A 20,444-nucleotide genomic window follows, 5' to 3' on the forward strand; every position below is an offset into this window, starting at 1 on the left:
CCCCCCCCCGCCGAACCAGAGTAGGGCGCCGGTCGGGCCATGGGACTAGCGATGATGGTAGGCGAAGAAATGCTGGTTGGGATGGATGAGGTGATGGGTGGTGATGGTGGCGGTGCCGGTGGATTTCGTAGCACTCGCCGTTGAGAATCTACGAGCTCCTGGAAAGGATCGGGGTGACTCATCTGTGCCGCCAGTGTTGGTCCGGTCTTCTGTTACGGAAGAGGCTTGACACAACAGGTTAGTGTATATACAAGTGTTTATTGTTAGACACAGTGAGTACTGGTGTTGAGTCCGGAGGAAGTGAGGGTGAGGGAAAGGTCCGTGAGAGAGTGCCGAGGATATGGAGAGTGGAGTGATCCGAGTCTTTGGCTTGAGTGGGGCTGGAAGGTATCCGGGGAAAGCACACACCTCAGCGATCCGGGAACTAGGAGATGCAGGAGACACTTGGAGACGGGGAGACACTAGGAGGAACACAGGAGGTAAGTAATGCACGAAGTATTCAAAGGTAATCAGTAGCAAAGTCAGTGAGTCCTCTACGTATGAACGAGACCGGACAGTGAGGGTGTCTGAGGTGTGTGCTTTTATGCAGGCTGGTAATGAGGTGCTTGATTGGTGACAGGTGCGGGTGCTTAGAACTCAGGTGAGAGGGATCGTTGTGATTGGGTGGTGGCAGAGCCTGGCCGATCTGTTACAATATGGTTGCTACATATAATACCATATAAAAAAGCAAAGATGTTATTAACATATGTACAATTTAAAGTACATTTTACTATGGGCATTTTATATATGTTACCTACAGTATATCTACCCAAAGAATGTACACATGTGAAAATTATCATCTTAAAGGTAACATATATGACAATATCACTCTGGACAGAGAGCAATTTATGTCATATCTTACATTTCTGCATCAGGCCGTTTTGCATGGTTTGCTTTTTTTATTCATTTCTGAATGATGTACAACTCTGCTTAAAACAATGACTGTGAACAATTCATCAGAGAATTGTATTCAAAAGAAGTTGTTTGCATAACCTTTATTAAAATGTACGTACTTCAATAACTCCACTGTGGTATGTAACAGCCAATTTTCACAATCCAAATTATTAAATATTCCACCCCGTAAATATCCCGTTTCACACAGAAATATGTCTACTGCACTTCCAGGAAAAAAAGGTACAACACTTTAAGTACTAATATGTAGGCTACTTATAAAGTACATTGTTTTAAAGTACTAATATATACCGGCTTTAAGGTACTAATAGGTACCATTTAGGGGTAAATAAGGTACATGTACCTTTTGGCTTTTGTACCTTAGTACCTCAGTGACAGCCTTGAACCTTTTTTCTGAAGTAAATTGGTTGCAAGCATTGTTTTACTTTGACTGCAATACACCGCGATGTTTGATCAGGACCAGAGGAAGCAGTAATTCATTAGTCACATTTCAGAATTTCTCAGTCAACAGCACTTTCACAGTAAACACTTCCTGTTTACACCATTAACACTGCAGTATATATAGATTATGGATCTATAATCTGTCTTTCCAGAACACCTCACCATCGTATATTGTGTTTACTTGTCTCAGAATGTCTCATTAAACAAAGATTATCTAGGAGAGCTTGCAGCATGCATCTGAGGACCGGTGGCTTGTTATAAAACTGCCCCAGTCAGCTGCTTCTGGAATGAATTTGATAGCTCCCGCCACAGAGGCTGTCGATCATCAAGACAACATGCTTAATTGTCTGTGAAAGATTGCCACAAGGGGATCAAAAATTCCCTTTATGCCTAATAGCAATTACCTTGCCCTTGTTTTTAAAACGCTCTACTTGTGCACTGGTGCATGGATGAAAACAAGAGGCATGCTGGGACAGCAACTGCAAGAGGACTGTGATTGAGCTCTGTTGAAATAATCAATATATTATAGTTAAGTCCCTATAAGGGAAACATTACAATAGAAATGAACATAGTTGATAAATATGCCAAAGACTACAGGTCCTTAGTTCTGGATCCACTTTGTGGATCTTGATCTAAGAACCAGTATTTTAGAAACTTAAATGCAGAACAGGTGTGTTAGTGTGATATAGACCAGCTTTACTCCATTGAAAAACTTGAATTAAGTTGCAAGACATGTTACAATATTATAGGACTGCCTTTCTTCTAGAAGCTTCTATGTATAGGAAATATCTAAACTGTTCAAAAGTTTAACAAAGCTAATTTTCCACAAAAATATGAAGCATCAAATCTATTTTATATTTGCTTTTGATTTCTGAAGGATCATGTGACATTGAAGACTGGAGTAATGATGCTGAAAATTCAGCGTTGACATCGAAAGAATAAAATACATTTTAAAATAAACTACAATAGAAAACAGACTCTATGACAGCAAATTTCAATCAAACCCACATTTGAATTAATAAAGTTTAAAGTTGTTTAAAGCATTGTTTAGCTGTAAACTTTTATTGAAAGCACATTACTTTACACTTTTTTTGTCTTTATTTTTACAAACTGAAGGACATGCATGTCACATATCCTTTCAATATTTTTATTTAACCCAGATTGAACCCCCTTTAATTTATTACAGCCACAACAGCACATAGCAGCTGGACTGACAATATTCAAAGCTGGAACTTACAATACAGATGAAATGTTATGCATGACCCTACTACATACCACACCTCACAAAATCAGATGTTTGTGTTCATGAATGGAATGGCATTGAAAAACAGAACACCATCAGCACATTCTTTGCTATAATTACAATTTCACAGGCAAAACTATATTTCATCCAACATTTCTAGCAGTTATAGTTGTTGAAACATTTTGGTTTTTGTAGGGTGTTGTAAAAACGTCTTTCCATATCTGACACACTGTGCGGCTCTGATATGATGTTTGTGCAAAGAATTTGATGCATAACGCAAAACATTTCTACTGCTTAAACCAAAAACTCAAGTTTCAAGAAAAGCAAGGGGACATACTGAGAAAGTTTTAGATCAGAAAGTCAAACTATGAACAAAAATTATTAAAAACTGGCATAAGAAAAACACTAAAGAGTGGCAGGTGAAATTACCAGTTGTCAAAAGAAATCTGAACAAGCCCAGTGCTGAAACAGCATTAAATAAAAATAAATATTTATTTAAATAAAAAATAGCATATATAATACATGATATATAGTATGAATGATCATCAAATACTGTACACAACCTGTTAAATTCAGCAAATGGTACACCAAACATACAGGCTGGGTCATATGCTTTTATCATATCATGCCATGTCATGTACCTTAAAAACTAGACTGGCATTATAAGATGACACAAAGACCCTTGTGTCAGTAAACAGAAATAAACTGTATCTTCTTTGTACTTTACAACAGGGCCTACAGAATTTTGTACATTTCAATTTACATTCATGTTACAGTGACGCCGCCACACGCTTGCGTCATGGTACTGTCGTGAACGCGCGTCCACAAGTGACCAGTAGAGACGAAAATGTGGAATAAAGTCGTTATTTTTGTTTTCTTTGCGCAAACAAAGTATTCTCTTAGCTTCGTAACTTTACAGTTGAACCACTGATGTCACACGGACTACTTTGTCGATCATCTTGGTACTTTTCTGGACCTTGAATGTGGTAGTTACCTTGCGGTCTATGGGAGGGTCAGAGAGCCCTCAGATTTCATCAAAAAAATCTTAAATAAAAGGTCTTACGGGGTTGTAACAACAGGAGGGTGAGTAATTTCATTTTTGGGTGAACTATCCCTTTAATTTTTGTGAAATAAATTTGCGTTGTTTTTGTTTTTTAACAAATTATTATTAAACATATATATATATATATATATATATATATATATATACAGTATATACATATATATATATATGGTAAGTGGGTCGTGGCTTGATGACCATGGGAAAACGTGGGTTCCAAGGCCAAACCAGTTGAGAACCACTGATGTTACATTCACTATTAATTTGAGGACGTCTCACAGTAATACAGTTTATAAATACAATGTACTATAAAATTAATGTACTGTGAAATAATATTAGGTTTTGTAACAAGACAGATAAAAAAGTGATGGTTTATTTAAAGTAATATTTTAAGCACTGCTAAAACTTTACCTATTGTTTTATGACTGCTTCTCTGATGAGTTGCCAATATAGCCTACCAGTCTCCTCTTTACTAGCTCACCAGTTGCAGGAAGTGTAAATAAATGAACAATGTCTATTATTTTTCTGTGTTACCTGCAAATATACATGTTTATTTGTTAACAAAAGTCCACCTGATGATGTAAAATGTGTTATGGGTGTCGACTTTTGAAAACTACATATCATATATCCTCATTTTTGTATCCCTGTACACAAATAGTTGAATTGAGCCCAGTGCATTATGGTTGTTGTAGTTTTCCTACCTTTTTAGGCACAGCCTGTTTTCTCTAGCCTTATATCACTAATAAAAAATATAAAAAAAGTTAGTTGCAGTTAGTTTGAAATTGAAACAGTGGTTAGGATATGCCTTGGATGATACAGAACTGTTTAAAAGTTACTATAAATCAAGTTTGTCATTAATAACATTGTAAAATGACCATATAATAAATGAAAGTGTTTACAAACACAGATAATACCAGTGAAAATTAAATAGTGAGACTACAAAAAAATCATTATTGCAAATAAGGCATCCAAAGGCGGTCAAACTTCTGCAGGAGGTCAAAATCTCAGGTCATTGTTTAATATATATATATATATATATACACAGTATATACTGCATATATATATATATATATATATATATAGTATTTTGTAGCGTAATAGACCATTTAGTTTAATATTCAGCTTTCAGTATTGGTCTCACTGGATCCATTATTTTATGCATGAATAATAACATTTGAACTCAAAGCCATTTTAGGAATATAAAATGTCATATCTTGTTGTGGAGAGGGGATACATTTTGCTGGAGTGAGCAAAAATGTAGAGGATCATTTCAAGAGGTTGAAAATTGCGGCGGTTAATCTGGCAATCTTTCTCTCAGGAGACTTAAGAGTTCCTAACAGTTCATCCACAATAACAATGTTAAACGTTTAATTTCCTGCTATCAGCCGAAGTGAAGGAGCCTCGGTACATGTAAAAATTCAAGACCGACTCCATCTCCATCTTCACCCAGTAATCCCTCTGTGTGCTCTCTGAAAATCAGCCCACAAAGTGCAGATAATGCCGAGTCTATTTTACAGGTCTATTTTCAATGCCGCAAGACTCCCAAATTCAAGGACGTCCACTGAATATTTGTATTAGACAAGTCAAGCTGAAACAAGTGAACATAACCCTTGAAGCAAGGACGCAGGTCCCAGATATGCTTCTGAAATAAAAGAGTTTTCTAAAGAATTCACTTGTTACCGTGGACCAGATGAGTCACGGTCGTTCCAGGAAATATAACACGGTGAGGAATGTGGGGAAGGTTTCGCTCCAAATCTGTAAAAATCCAAAAGCTGTACCTAGTTAGGTGCCCAGTTTGATGCTGATCATCAGTCCTGATCTCAGAGGCCTGACGTGTGACGTGTTTTTACCCAGGTGAACGTCCTATCAATCTTCTGTCTGGCACATTCTGTGTTCTTCGTAATTCAAAACAGAACCATAAAATATCATCACACGTAATGATAGAAATTCAGAACAAGCTACAGTTTTCTTTAGAATTTCAGAATGTATTAATACACAGAAAAAATTTTACTATTATATTTTCCCATGTGGTTTCTTGCAGAGTATATAAATTAGTGATTATTTAGCTTTGTTTTTGCTTCTTAATTATATAGATAATGCAACAAATAAATACAATTAAATGCAATAAATAATGCAGATTATTTTGCTTATGAATTAGTTTTGTGTACCTTGCATCACAGAAGTTGTAGCACTGGGCATCACTGTGGTCTGCACATGTGCAGCGATGAAGTACCATCTTCACTGTCCCACTGGAGCGTCTCAGCCGCTGAGGGCTGCGGTAACTTGACATGCCATACGGAACTGTGCGCCTGCAGACAGACTCATATATTTTAGTTTAAAAAAAAAATCAGGAATTCCTTAAAGGGATAGTTCACCCAAAAATGAAAATTCTGTCATTATTTACATACTATCATGTCATTCCAAACCTATAAGACTTTGGTTAATCCTGGAAACACAAGTTATTTCTAATGAAACCTGAGAGGTTTCTGTCCCTCTATTTAAAGTCCAGGTAACCAAAACTTCCAAAGTTCCAAAGAGGTTATAAAGGCGTCATAAAACAATTCCATATGAACAAAGCCATATCCATATTCAGCAGTTTCATCCAAGTCTTGTGAAGAAAAACGGTAGCTTAATATATGGTGAACAGATTTATTTAAGCTTTTATTCACATATAAACAGACAGACATGCATAAAGCACATCACATATGGTAAGTGCTTGTGTCACATGCTAGAACAAACCTCATTGTTTCTCGCACATCACATGTTTCTGTGTTTACCCTATTTGCTGAGCTCTATGCATGTGTCAATCATCATTTAGCCTATATGCGAATAAATGTCTAAACTAATTGTCATATAAAGTAACAACACGTTCTCACTCCCAATGACGCTTGGTCAGGACCCCTTGGCGTCGCTTTTTGACGCTCAAGGTACCCCTTTAGCGGCATTTTTCGATGCACAGGGGTATCCTTTTAGCGCTACTTTTCGACGTGCAAGATCCGCCATTGTTTTCAGTTGTTTGTCTTAATTAAATGGTTTGCATGCATTTGTAAAAAATAGAAATAATTTGATATAAATGTATACTTTCATTGGAGCGCCTAACCCCAGCCCTACCCTAAACCTACCCAATTCTGAGCAATATAAAACATGTAGCATGCAAATAAAAGTACAGTCACAGGTATTTATTGCAAAAAAAGCAGTATAAAAGCATTACAAACAAGTCGTGTTGCATTCCAAGTCTTCTGAAGACATACGATGTCTTTATGCGAAGAGAATTAAACAAGGTTTTAATCGCTGAAAATGATCCCGCTCCTTTAACGCGCTCACATCTCATTCAAAAAGATACTCCCGTACTTTAGCATGATGCAATCGGTCACGAGACACACAAGAGTCAATGGCATTACACAACCAAGGCTGACGTAAGGGTTCCTCTGGTGGCATTTTTTGAAATTTTAATACAATTTAAATTTTCAGCATCATTCCAGCCTTCAGTGTCATTCTAACATGCTAATTTGCTGCTCAAGAAACATGTATTATTATAATATTTAATAATATTTATTTTTATTATGTTGAAAACAGTTGTGCTGCTTAATAATTCTGTAGAAGCTGTAACACTTTCAGGATTCTCTGATGAATAGAAAGTTCAAAAGAGCAATATTTATATGGAACATATATATTTTATAAAATTCTAAATGACTTTACTGTCACTTTTGATCAAGTTAACGCATCCTTGCTGAATAAAAGTATTTATGTCTTTACTTTTGAAAGCTAGTGTACTTTAAATAGCTCACAAAAATGTAAATTCTGTCATCCTTTGCTCACTCTTATGTCATTCCAAACCTGTATGACTTTCTCTCTACTGCTGAACACAAAAGACGATATTTTGAAGAATGTTGGTAATGTTGGTTGACTTCCATTGTATGAACAAAAAAACAAAACAAAACAAAACAGTGAGACATTTCTCAAAATATTTTTGTTTCTGTTCCATACAGGTGGGAAATCCCTTTAACACCTGAAACGTTGTAAAGTATGTTCTGTTTGTATTATTGTACAAGCACTAAAAGAAACTTATAAGGAAAAAACCCTGTTATATTTAAAACAAAGCTGGTATTGCATTGACACTTGGGAGATAACCCATAAGAGGCTGCCTCTAGTGATGGGTTGGAACAAGGGCCACAAATCGTTCAGCAGTCTCATCTGGGAAAGCTTCCATGCACTTTATATGAGCTTCTCTCTGATCTCTGATCTCCAGCCACTCTCTTCAATACTCTCTTTCTGAATGCATGCCTCTCATTTCACATCACAAGTGTTTGCTCTCATGTTGACCATTTGGTTTCAGTGTGGAGCCAGGGGTCCGAGCTGAATTCCTGAAAGATCCCCTGTCAATATCAATGGTGAGTAATGTGTCACAACACATTGTAAGTCATAGTTTAAATAGCTCAGCGTCAGTCTGAATCACTCTACTAAAAGTCTTGTGGTGATCTCTCATGTATTTGGCTAAATAGCGATAACTCATTCATGGCTGCATGTTGTCATATTTGTACTACTGAATGTATTTATATAGTTAAATGAAATATATCTATGTTCAAAAATATCCTTTAGTCATGTGTTTTCTGGCTATGGAATGAAACTGAATAGAGAGTATTAATGTGTATTGGGGATGACCTCATTTCAATCCTTTTAGTTACTCTGGCGAGCCAAGTGGGCACTGAAAGCGGGTTTATTTTTTATTGTACATATACTGTTTGTGCTGGCTGTGAAAAAATCTTATTCAAACTTTAATTTTTGAGAATCCTCTGCTTCTATTGCATCAGCACCATGGACAGTAACCGTCACCATGGAAACACAGTCACATCAAAATACACGTACGGTAAGTGTTGCAGAAACTTAAGTTGGACCTCTATGTACAATATAAAGAGCGGAAAGAAACTATCAGTAAGTCCATTACAACACTATGTTTACTATATATATATACAGTGGGTACGGAAAGTATTCAGACCCCCTTAAATTTTTCACTCTTTGTTATATTGCAGCCATTTGCTAAAATCATGTAAGTTCATTTTTTTTCCTCATTAATGTACACACAGCACCCCATATTGATAGAAAAACACAGAATTGTTGACATTTTTGCAGATTTATTAAAAAAGAAAAACTGAAATATCACATGGTCCTAAGTATTCAGACCCTTTGCTCAGTATTTAGTAGAAGCACCCTTTTGATCTAATACAGCCATGAGTCTTTTTGGGAAAGATGCTTTCTGTACCCACTGTATATATATATATATATATATATATATATATATATATATATATATTCATATTATATATAAAATATATGTAATATTTTACATTTCAACCATGACTTTATTAAATGTTATTGATGTATATATATAAAGTATACTGCATTTTAAAGGTTTTAGTTTGTTAAGATTTTTTAATATTTTTAAAGTCTCTTGTTCATCAAGGCTGCAGTTATTTGATCCAAAATACAGCAAAAACAGTAATATTGTGAACTATTATAATTTAAAAGAATTGTTTTCTATTGTATTATATATTAAAATGTAATTTATTCCTGTGATGCAAAGCTGAATTTTTATCATCATTACTCCAGTATTCAGTGTCACATGATCCTTCAGAAATCAGTGTAATATGCTGATCTGCTGCTCAAGAAACATGTCTTATTATTATCAATGTTGAAAACAGTTGTGTTCAGTTTGTTTTTCTTCAGGATAATAAATAGAAAGTTCAAAATAACAGCATTTACCTGAAATAGAAAGCTTTTGTAACTTATTCAGTTCAGGGGTTGGGTTCAGTCTTTTTTTGGGGGGGGGGGGGATAAACTAAATAAATTAATACTTTTATTCAGCAAGGATGCATTAAATTGATCAAAAGTGACACTGAAAACACTTATAAAGTTACAAAAGCTTTCTAGATAAAAAGATTTTAAAAATATGTTCAATATGAACAATATTAATATCATTAATGTAATTTACTAATTACTATAATTTACTAAAATGTACTAAATATTAATATTAAAAAATGTGGCTATTATATTTTTTAAGTAAAATGTATGTTTTAGGAACTTAATGAAATATTAGTCATTTAGTCATTTAGCAGACACTTTTATCCAAAGCGACTTACAAATGAGGACAATGGAAGCAGTCAAAATCAACAAAAGAGCAATGATATGCAAGTGCTATAACAATTCTCAGTTAGCTTAACGCAGTACACGTAGCAAGGTTTTTTTTAAATGATCTAATAAATAAAAAGAAAACAGATAGAATAGAAAAAGAATAGAGCTAGCTAGTGTTAGAGGCCTTTTTTGCTTTTGTTAATTGTATAATAAATAAAAAGAAAACAGATAGAATACAAAAAGATTAGAAAGCTAGTGTTAGTTTTTTAGTTTAGTTTTTTTTTAAGAAAACAAGCAGCAAATGAATAGAGTGCAAGTCTAAAAGGGACAAGTGTTTTCTTTTCCTTTTTTTTTTTTTAAAGAGTAGAATTAGAATAGAGAGTGCTAGAGTTAGAGAGTCAAATAAAGATGGAAGAGATGTGTTTTTAGCTGATTCTCGAAGATGGCTAAGGACTCAGCTGCTCTGATTGAGTTGGGCAGGTCATTCCACCAGGTGGGAATATTTAATTTAAAAGTCAGAGAAAGTGATTTTGTGCCTCTTTGGGATGGCACAATCATGCGCCGTTCACTTGCAGAACGCAAGCTTCTAGAGGGCACACAAGTCTGAAGTAATGAATTTAGGTAAAGGGGTAGAGAGCCAGTGGTGGTTTTGCAAACATCAATGCCTTGAATTTTATTAAATTGATAAACAGAGGTGTGACGTGCATTCTTTTTGGCTCATTAAAAATTAATCTTCCTGCCGCTTTCTGGATTAATTGTAAAGGTTTGATAGAACTGGCTGAAAGACCTGCCAAGAGAGCATTACAATAGTCCAGCCTGGACAGAACAAGAGCTTGAACAAGGAGTTGTGAAGCATGTTCCGAAAGAAAGGGCCTGATCTTCTTGATGTTGAATAAAGCAAATCTGCAGGACCGGGCAGTTTTAGCAATGTGGTCTGAGAAAGTCAGCTGATCATCAATCGTAACTCCAAGGTTTCTGGCTGTTTTTGAGGGAGTTATGGTTGATGTGCCTAACTGGATGGTGAAATTGTGATGAAACGATGGGTTTGCTGGACCCACAAGCAGTTCTGTCTTGGCAAGGTTGAGTTGAAGGTTGTAAAAAAGCCCATGTTCAGTTCATGTTCGTTATATTAAAAGGGCTGTACAGCGGTCAGATTGGTCATTTATTTTCATTGAGTAGGCGTGGCTTATTCAGAGATTGCCCGAGAGTATCGGCAGTGAGATGGCTGAAGTTCAGTCGGGATGGAGAGAATCAGGAGGTCCCGCTGCCGCATATGAAAGTCGTGAATTAATCCAAAATAAGATGTTAACCTGCAGCAATTTCACGTTATGAACTGTAGGGAGAATATTTGTGATCTTGATCGACGGCTGATGGTGCGTTCCCGTTAATAATCTCTCGCTGAAGTTTGCCTCGCAAGGATTTTGAATGTGCGTCATTGAAGACCGTGAGTGTTATTTTAGCTGTTCATATAGTTTTCATTGATATACTGCTGTTAAGTTATATTTTCAGTTTTATACAAAAGTATGATTGTTTATTATGTGAAGTATTGTGCTAATTGTGACAAGTACGATCGCCATTACGGAGCTGTCTGTGATGCAGCAATTTTCCTTTGAGCTGTTAGCATTAATTGCACATTTTGTACTTTCTGTTACTAATTAGTTTCATTTCTGTATTGTGGAACCACACTCAAGAATTATACACTCCACACGAACAAGATCCGTTTGCAGTAACAAACATTCATAGACATTTTGTGGACCTTTGCATTTATTCTCATCGGATATTGTGCATCAGTGGACCCGAGACTACAGCTCAACGCCCAAGTTCACAGTTACATCTGAATATTTCCAGCAACTGAAAATCAACTAGGACTATTGTACTCTTTGTTTCTCCCTGCATAATTGCAAGATTGTGTATCCTTAAGGTCTAAATCTGTTGTAACTATTTTAGATACAACTGCCTGTTTCATTACTCTCTGGGTCAGTGGATGTCATTTGTAGTAACTGACACTCTAAGGTGATTTAGTACCGTAACAGCAACCAACACATTCATACAGTTTCTAATACATTTTATGGTCCTTCGAGCCGGAGACTATAACCAGCTTAGCTATGATGTCCAGACTTAGAGAGGAGGTGTTAAAGCCAGAGATTGTTCGCCCACATAGAACAACTAGACGGCCGGTGCATTTGCATGACTATGAAGTTAGTTATCCACAGAAACGGCTCACGTTCGAAGATGAACAGTCCGATATGCTTGCTTGTATTAGTGAAATGAGGGAGGAAAATAGGAAAATGAGACAAGATATGCAACACCTCTCTAATATAATTGCTAACTCTCCTGTGTTACCGTCTCCGGCTTCAGTATCTGTGCAGCAGCCTTTGGAAGGAGCTGGGGTGTCATCTACATTAAAGTCTACTAGTATGCAGGCGTCATGTCAGAATGATGGGAATCCTAGCCGGGCAGAACATACTCCTTTGGTGCCACTTGGAGGTGAATCCCTCCTTGCAGTTCGTGGTTGCGAACAAGATCTCATTGAGGAACTGACAGATGGTCTAAAGAGAGTAGGCCGGTGGAGTGATAGTCAGCCTAGTTCAGGTATGTCAACTCCTTCATATACCTCACCCCATGATAGCAAGAATGATCCGCCACATATTCTGGTCTATGATACTAATGTTCCATTATGGACACGTGGTCCGTCTGATCTTAGTCATCGCCATACAGATGATGCTTCCTTGTTGCGGCCCAGTATGCCCTCTCGTAATGTTTCTTATCAACCATCAACAGATCCTTACTATCGCCGTTCAAGCGATAGAGTGCGTTCGTTACAGCAAGATGCTATGATTGATCGCATTGATAATTTTTCAGGTGATTGGAGACAAGAGTGCAGTCGAGATAATAGACAATTTTGTACACCTAATCGTTCTTACCATTCATTGGGCCATTCTGGGAATTATCGCCCGTTGCATCCTTCACCGATGCAATATCAAGGACCCACGCTTACAATCCCTGATTTCAGTCGGGATGATGCCCGAGAATTCACTCGGTTTAAGCTTGCATTGGACAATGTTCTTCCTGATGACACTTCTGAGTCCTTTAAGTTCCAAATACTTTTGGATCATCTTAAGTTGGAAGATGCTTTGCTTGTCGCTGACTCCTATAGTCACAGTCGTACTCCATTCTTTGACACAATGAGAGCGCTCACTGATATGTATGGGCAGCCACATCAGTTGGCATTACAAAGGATTACAAACCTTATGGACGGGCCCAATATCAGGAGTGGGGATGTGAAGTCTTTCAAGGGATTTGCCCTTCGTGTCCGAGCACTGGTGGGGATGTTGAATCAATTAGGTAGCCCAGGTTGGACTGAACTGAAGTGTGGCTCACATGTTTCTCGCCTCTTAGCTAAGTTGCCACACGACCTAAGTGCTAATTTTAAGAGATTCATTAACCCTCTTCATACTCCAATCCCAACGCTGTTGGATTTCGCAGACTGGCTGGAGTACGAGGTTCGTGTGCAGGTTGAAGGAACGCAGTATGGCGCCTATCCTGAACATGAGAAATACAGTACTCGCAAAGACAAGCGAACTGGCTTTGTGCCCGAAAGCTGACTACTGTTCTTCATGGCGGAGAGCAGAAAGTAGGAGCAGTAGAGAATCCGAAGGATGGACAAGCAGACTCAGACAGACCACAGCAGAAGCCTAAGAAGTATTGTCCGTTCTGTGACACAGTTCAGCACTACATGAATCAGTGCTCCAACTTCAAACTCTTAACTAAGGAGCAGATTGAAAGTTGGATTAGGACAGGCAACAGATGTTAGCGCTGTGGACAAGGGCATTCATCATCCAAATGCACATTGAAGGCAAAGTGCAAAATATGTGAGAGAAGGCATCTCGATGTTCTCCATGATGTTAATGCCAGCACAGATATACAGAGTAGAGGCATCAAGGTGTCAGAGAAACCCACAAGCACAGTTAGTCCCTCCGCTCAGACCTTATATTTGGATCGGCCCACGAGTAGCACGCAAGTACTGCTTAAGTTAAGTCAAGTCATTATTAAGAATGGTGACAAGTCACTGGAAACCTATGCTGTGCTAGACGACGGATCTGAGCGAACTATCTTGCTGAATGAAGCCGCTCAACGTCTGGGCCTTCAAGGTGAAATGGAGGATCTCGCTCTTTGTACAGTAAGACAAGAGGTGCATACCATTCATGGAAGATCTGTATCCTTCTCCATCGCTCCGGTTTCATACCCTGACAGATCGTACCAGATTAAGGGTGCATTCACCGCTAAAGAGTTAAATCTGGTTCAGCATACTTATCCTATTTCTGATTTGATACCGCCATCTTCAAGATTTGTCTTTGCATGATGTCAACAGAGCACAGCCCTTGGTGCTTATTTGATCCGACTATCCACACTTAATCACGCCTGTGGAGCCAGTCAGATTGGGGCCCCCTGGAGGACCAGCAGCGGTTCACACAAAGCTTGGATGGACATTACAAGGTCCATTGAGGCTTCTTAAGCCTTACTTACAGCCTCAAGAGTGCCTCTTCATTTCTTGTGTCTCTCCTGAGGCTGAGCTGTTTGGACAGGTTGAAAAGCTTTGGCAACTGGATACTCTTCCTTTTCGATCTGAAAAGGTAGTCAGTCGATCTCGACAAGATGCAGAGGTGATTCGCATCCTAGAGGAGAAGACCATCAGGATTGATGTAAATGGTGTAAAGCGGTACGCCATGCCCCTACTCTGGAAAGAGTCGCTTCCTCCCTTGGATGCCCCCAAAGAAGCAGTCATGGCCCTGTTATGCAGCACTGAAAGGAAACTAGTTGGAGATCCTAGGAAGGCTGCGTCTTATGAGTCAGAGATTCAGAAACTGCTGCTGGCAGGTTATGTCACTCCTATGACAACTGCAGAGTGTGATTTGAGATCGTGGTACATACCACATCATATGGTCCACCACAACAACAAGGAATGTATGGTGTTCAATTGCTCTTTCGAGTATCAGGGTCAGTCCCTGAATGAGTACCTTTTGTCAGGCCCTACCTTAGGCTCAAGCCTATTGGGAGTGTTCCTCCGCTTTCGAGAATATCCCGTGGCCTTTTGCAGTGACGTGAAGGGCATGTTTCATCAAGTCCGTCTCCTTGAGGAAGACAAACCCTTCCTCCGATTTCTGTGGTGCCATGGCAAGACCACTGAACCAGCAGTAGTATACCAGTGGGAAGTTTTACCTTTTGGGACTACTTGTAGCCCCTGTTGTGCTACTTACGTACTGCAGACACATGCGCAAAGAAATCTCGAGGCTACCGATGAAGTACGTCAAACAGTTGAACGCAGCTTCTATGTAGACAATTGTCTGAAGAGTGTCCCAACTGAAGCTCAAGCTAGCAAGCTGGCAAAAGGGCTGCAATGTCATCTCATGGAGGGCGGGTTCGAGTTGAGGCAGTGGGCCAGTAACATCACTGAGGTTATTCATCACTTTCCTGCTGAGTTAAAGTCTAACAGTAGTGAGATTTGGCTCACACAAGAAACGGTCAACCCTCAGGAGAATGCCCTTGGATTGATATGGCACTGTAGATTTGACACCTTGGGGTACAAACCTTACCAGAGGGAAGATGGTGATGTTACCATGTGAAAGATCTATTGCACTTTAGCGAAGCTTTACGATCCCCTTGGGTATTTCATTCCGTATACCACGAGAGCAAAAATCATTGTCCAGTTGTTATGGGACAAAAGACGGGAATGGGATGACCCCAATTTACCTGTGAATCTGCTAGCCAGTTGGCATCAATGGGAGAGCGAGCTCCCACACTTGTCGCAAATCTGTCTTCCAAGATGCTACAGTTCCAGCCTGCAGTACCCTGTCACGAGTCAAAGTGTTCATGTGTTTTGTGACACTTCTGAAAAGGCTTACGGTTCAGTAGCATACCTGTGTTCTGAAGACGATCAGGGCAATGTTCAGGTAGCCTTTGTGGCTGCAAGGTCGAGAGTAGCTCCGAAGAAACAGATCTCCATTGCTCGTTTGGAGCTCTGTGCTGCATTAACAGGAGTGCAGCTAGGAGACGTCTTGAAGAAAGAACTGACGGTAGACATCCTTCAAGTTGTATACTGGTCTGACTCGACCACAGTTCTTGCTTGGCTGCATTCTGATTCTTGCAGATACAAGGTATTCGTAGGAGTCAGAGTCACTGAAATTCAAGAATGGTCTGATCCTGGATCTTGGCATTATGTTGACTCCGCAATCAATCCTGCCGATGATATCACACGTGGGTTGTCATTGGCTCATATAGCGGGAGACACACGATGGAAACGAGGTCCAGCCTTCTTGATGCAATCTAGTAGCTGTTGGCCTAAGACACCAGAAGGTCAAGTTCCTAAAGAAGTTCCTGAAGAACTTAAGAAATCCACATTTTGCGGATCGTTAAGTGAGACTGAAGATGTTGTACCTGAGGCCCTTTAATTCAGTAGCTATCGCAAATTTCAAGAGGCTACAGCGCGATCCCTTTACGGGGCGGCTGATGGCACAGGTTCGCCTACTGCAGATGATTTTGAGTTGTCTATTTTGAGACAATGTCAGAAGCAGGACTTTCCCGAGGAATTTGCTTTGCTCAAGGGAGGAAAAGACATTCCTGTATGCAGCCGACTCATTAAGCTGGCTCCAGAGTATGACAGAAAATTGGATTTAATTAAAGTAGGAAGACGACTTCGCAGGTGCGATGACTTGAGTGAAGATGTCCTACACCCTATAGGTCTATCTCCAACAATCCAGTAGTGAAGCTCTTAATAAAGCATTACGATGCCCAACTACACCATCCAGGAACTGGATGAGTGTATGCCGAGTTGAGGCGCAAGTTCTGGATTTTGCGGGGAAGAGAAGCGATAAAAAAGCATCAGCGTAACTGTCTAGATTGTACAAAGTGGAGAGGCAAGCCGATGATTCCAAGGATGTCAGACCTACCTCCATCAAACCTGCAGTTATTCAAACCCCCCTTTTATTCTACGGGAGTAGATTGTTTAGAACCATTTGTAGTAAAGGTGGGCCGCCGCATGGAGAAGAGATGGGGTATAATATATAAATGCCTCACAACTCGAGCTGTACATCTTGACTTGCTGGATCACATGGATGGAGATTCATTTCTGCTGTCTCTTAGACGGTTCATTGCTCGGAGAGGGAAACCCTATGAGCTTCTTTCCGATCAAGGAACAAATTTCAAAGGTGGAAGCAAAGAACTGGAGGACACCTTCTATCAGCTTCAGCCCAGCCTTAGAGAGCAGCTAGCAAAGGAACAAATCAGATTTCGGTTTAATCCTCCCAGTGCGCCTCATTTCGGTGGATCTTGGGAAAGAGAGGTGAGATCTGTGAAGACAGCCTTACGTACCACCTTAGGCGCTCAAACTGTTACTAAAGAGGTATTAAGAACCATCTTGATCGAAGTTGAGAATGTGCTTAATTCTCGACCTTTGGGTTACGTCTTAAGTGATGTGGCAGACCCAGATCCAGTAATGCCAAATTCCTTGTTGATGGGGCGGCCTGACTCCTCTTTGCCTCTGGTGGTCTATCCGGATATTGAGCTACTCAGTAGAAAACGATGGAGACATAGTCAAGTTCTAATCGATCATTTTTGGAAACATTTTGTCCGTGATTTCTTGCACACTTTACAGTCACGGCAGAAATGGTACCAGGAAAAAGAGAACATTGCAATCGGTACTGTTGTACTCATTGTTGATGAGCAGCTTCCGAGAGCGCTCTAGAGAGTAGGCACAGTTTCTTCTGTCATTCCCAGTTCAGATGGGAGAGTCAGAACAGCAGTGGTCAAAGTGAAAGATCATACATACACCAGACCAGTGGCTAAGTTGATCGAATTGCCAACGTTGCCCCCAGACTCAGAGAGTATATCATAAACATTACTACTGTCAAATTTGCATACCAAATTTGGGGGCGGCTGTAAAAAACCCATGTTCAGTTCATGTTCGTTATATTAAAAGGGCTGTACAGCGGTCAGATTGGTCATTTATTTTCAGTGAGTAGGTGTGGCTTATTCAGAGATTGCCCGAGAGTATCGGAAGTGAGATGGCTGAAGTTCAGTCGGGACGGAGAGAATCAGGAGGTCCCGCTGCCGCATATGAAAGTCATGAATTAATCCAAAATAAGATGTTAACTGCAGCGATTTCACGTTGTGAACTGTAGGGAGAATATTTGTGATCTTGATCGACGGCTGATGGTGCGTTCCCGTTAATAATCTCTCGCTGAAGTTTGCCTCGCGAGGATTTTGAATGTGCGTCATTGAAGACCGTGAGTGTTATTTTAACTGTTCATATGGTTTTCATTGATATACTGCTGTTAAGTTATATTTTCAGTTTTATACAAAAGTATGATTGTTTATTATGTGAAATATTGTGCTAATTGTGACAAGTACGATCGCCATTACGGAGCTGTCTGTGATACAGCAATTTTCCTATGAGCTGTTAGCATTAATTGCACATTTTGTACTTTCTGTTACTAATTAGTTTCATTTGTGTATTGTAGAACCACACTCAAGAATTATACACACCACACAAACAAGATCTGTTTGCAGTAACAAACATTCATAGACATTTTGTGGACCTTTGCATTTATTCTCATCGGATATTGTGCATCAGTGGACCCGAGACTACAGCTCAACGCCCAAGTTCACAGTTACATCTGAATATTTCCAGCGACTGAAAATCAACCAGGACTGTTGTACTCATTGTTTTTCCCTGCATAATTGCAAGATTGTGTATCCTTGAGGTCTAAATCTGTTGTAACTATTTGTTTTCAGTTATTATTTGTGTAGGCCTATGCTCCTTATTTGGACATTTTATTTGCACTTATGTGATCTCTTTAAATCATGAGTATGTGAGTATATGGGGTTGATTTCTTGATACTCAGCATCTAAAAGAGTAAATTGATAAAACTGAGATACAATTGCCTGTTTCATTACTCTCTGGGTCACTGGATGTCATTTGTAGTAACTGACACTCTAAGGTGATTTAGTACTGTAACAGCAACCAACGCAATCATACAGTCTCTAATACAAAGGTGATGGTCCTTCATCCAGCAAGAAATGTCTGTTAGACAAGCTGAGATGCAAGCAGCTATTGTCGGATCATCAGGATGGAATGAGAGGTAGAGTTGAGTGTCATCAGCATAGCAGTGGTATGAAAAGCCATGTTTCTGAATGACAGAACCTAATGATGCCATGTAGACAGAGAAGAGAAATGGTCCAAGAACTGAGCCCTGAGGCACCCCAGTAGCTAGATGTGGTGTGGGGTGGTGTGACTTGGACACCTAACTAGGGATGCGCCGATCCGATATTCATATCGGGTATCGGCTCCGATACTGCCATTTTTCTCGGATCGGGTATCGGTCAGAGAGAGCCGATCCAAATCCGATAATTATTATATATTTTTTTCGATTGTGTGAATTATTCTGTGGTACTTCTGAAGCCATATGATAGCTTAATGTGAGCTACATATGAATATTTAAGTCCTTACATTAAAGTTCACACAAACTCTTTTCTCCGCTGTGACTGTCAGTCATTCGTTCAGCCTTTAAACCCTGGTCGCGTTCGGTTACAGCAGTCAGCTCGGTAAAGCTCTCTCCAAGATCATTCTGTGTTCCCATTATACTTGATTTGTAAATACATGTCTATGATTTTGCAAAAAGGACTTTATCTTCTTGCCGGAGTTTAATGTTGTTTTGTTACTTGCTCTGTGAGCGAGTGTGAGAACAAAACACGGGCGTAGAAAAGACTATAAATAGTTTTTAACGTGCACAGTAACTGAAATTTAAAACTGTTAAAAGAAAGTCTCAATAACTGTTGCACAGATATAATACACTACACATCAATTTCTCTTACCTTTGTGCTTTGCAGTTTTTAACACAAAGCGCTTAATGTGCACACATTGTAAGCGCTTCGTGCTCATAGACTGTCAACCCTCTACATTGCGAGTAAATCACTCGCATTTGCGACTAAATCTTCACTCTGGGCGACTAAATGATGTCTAATATTAGCCAATGGCTAATCAATTCTCAGATTTTACTCGCCAGTGTGTGAGTTGGAGGCTGAGTATATGATTAGCACAGATATATTTTCACTCACAGAACACTCTGACTGAGCGCTTCAGAGTTTCACTCTCCGTCAAGCGAGCTGTGATATTTTTCAGTTCATCTGAATGGATGCGCAGCGCACCTGTGTTTGTGTATTTGGCGTAACGTAAACTCTAGTGTGAAGGTGCACGACTCGCCATCGCTTTCTCTCACATGGGCAAAGAGCGAGAGAGAGCGAGAGTCTTACATAACATGCAGAATTGATGCGCTACATGTAAACAATATACTTTGTTGTATTTTCCTGTAAAAATAACGGAGTTCCTTTGGAATTCTTCAGCTTTTATGAACAGCCGGGTTTTCCTGTAGTAGGCGGAACTAATGATCAAACGACAATCTCATTGGCTGGTGCTCACCTGTTATCCTCCCTGTTTTGATTTCAGCGAATAAGTTCGAGCAAATGCACACAACCTGATTAATATTCATGAATTCAGTAGCTCATTAATCCTTAGTGCGTTTTTATATTGTTCTTATTAGTAGAATTCGTATAATAATAATAATA

The 20,444-nt window shown here is 39.2% G+C and overlaps 1 protein-coding gene across 1 annotated transcript in view; it reads right to left on the reverse strand.

Annotated features, from left to right (window-relative positions):
- Positions 1 to 4,793: 4,793 nt before the first annotated feature.
- edn3b (endothelin 3b) overlaps positions 4,794 to 20,444 on the reverse strand; it is a 20,226-nt gene continuing 4,575 nt past the window's right edge. The window contains exons 3-4 of the mRNA XM_016233148.1: positions 5,864 to 6,004; positions 4,794 to 5,590 (exon numbers count right to left, since the gene is read on the reverse strand). Coding sequence (XP_016088634.1) covers positions 5,542 to 5,590; positions 5,864 to 6,004 — 190 coding nt within the window. The 3' untranslated portion in view covers positions 4,794 to 5,541. The remainder of the gene's footprint in view (positions 5,591 to 5,863; positions 6,005 to 20,444) is intronic.

Source organism: Sinocyclocheilus grahami, unplaced genomic scaffold (genome assembly GCF_001515645.1).
Source record: "Sinocyclocheilus grahami isolate Dianchi unplaced genomic scaffold, SAMN03320097.WGS_v1.1 scaffold426.1, whole genome shotgun sequence".
NCBI classification, from domain to species: Eukaryota; Metazoa; Chordata; class Actinopteri; order Cypriniformes; family Cyprinidae; genus Sinocyclocheilus; species Sinocyclocheilus grahami.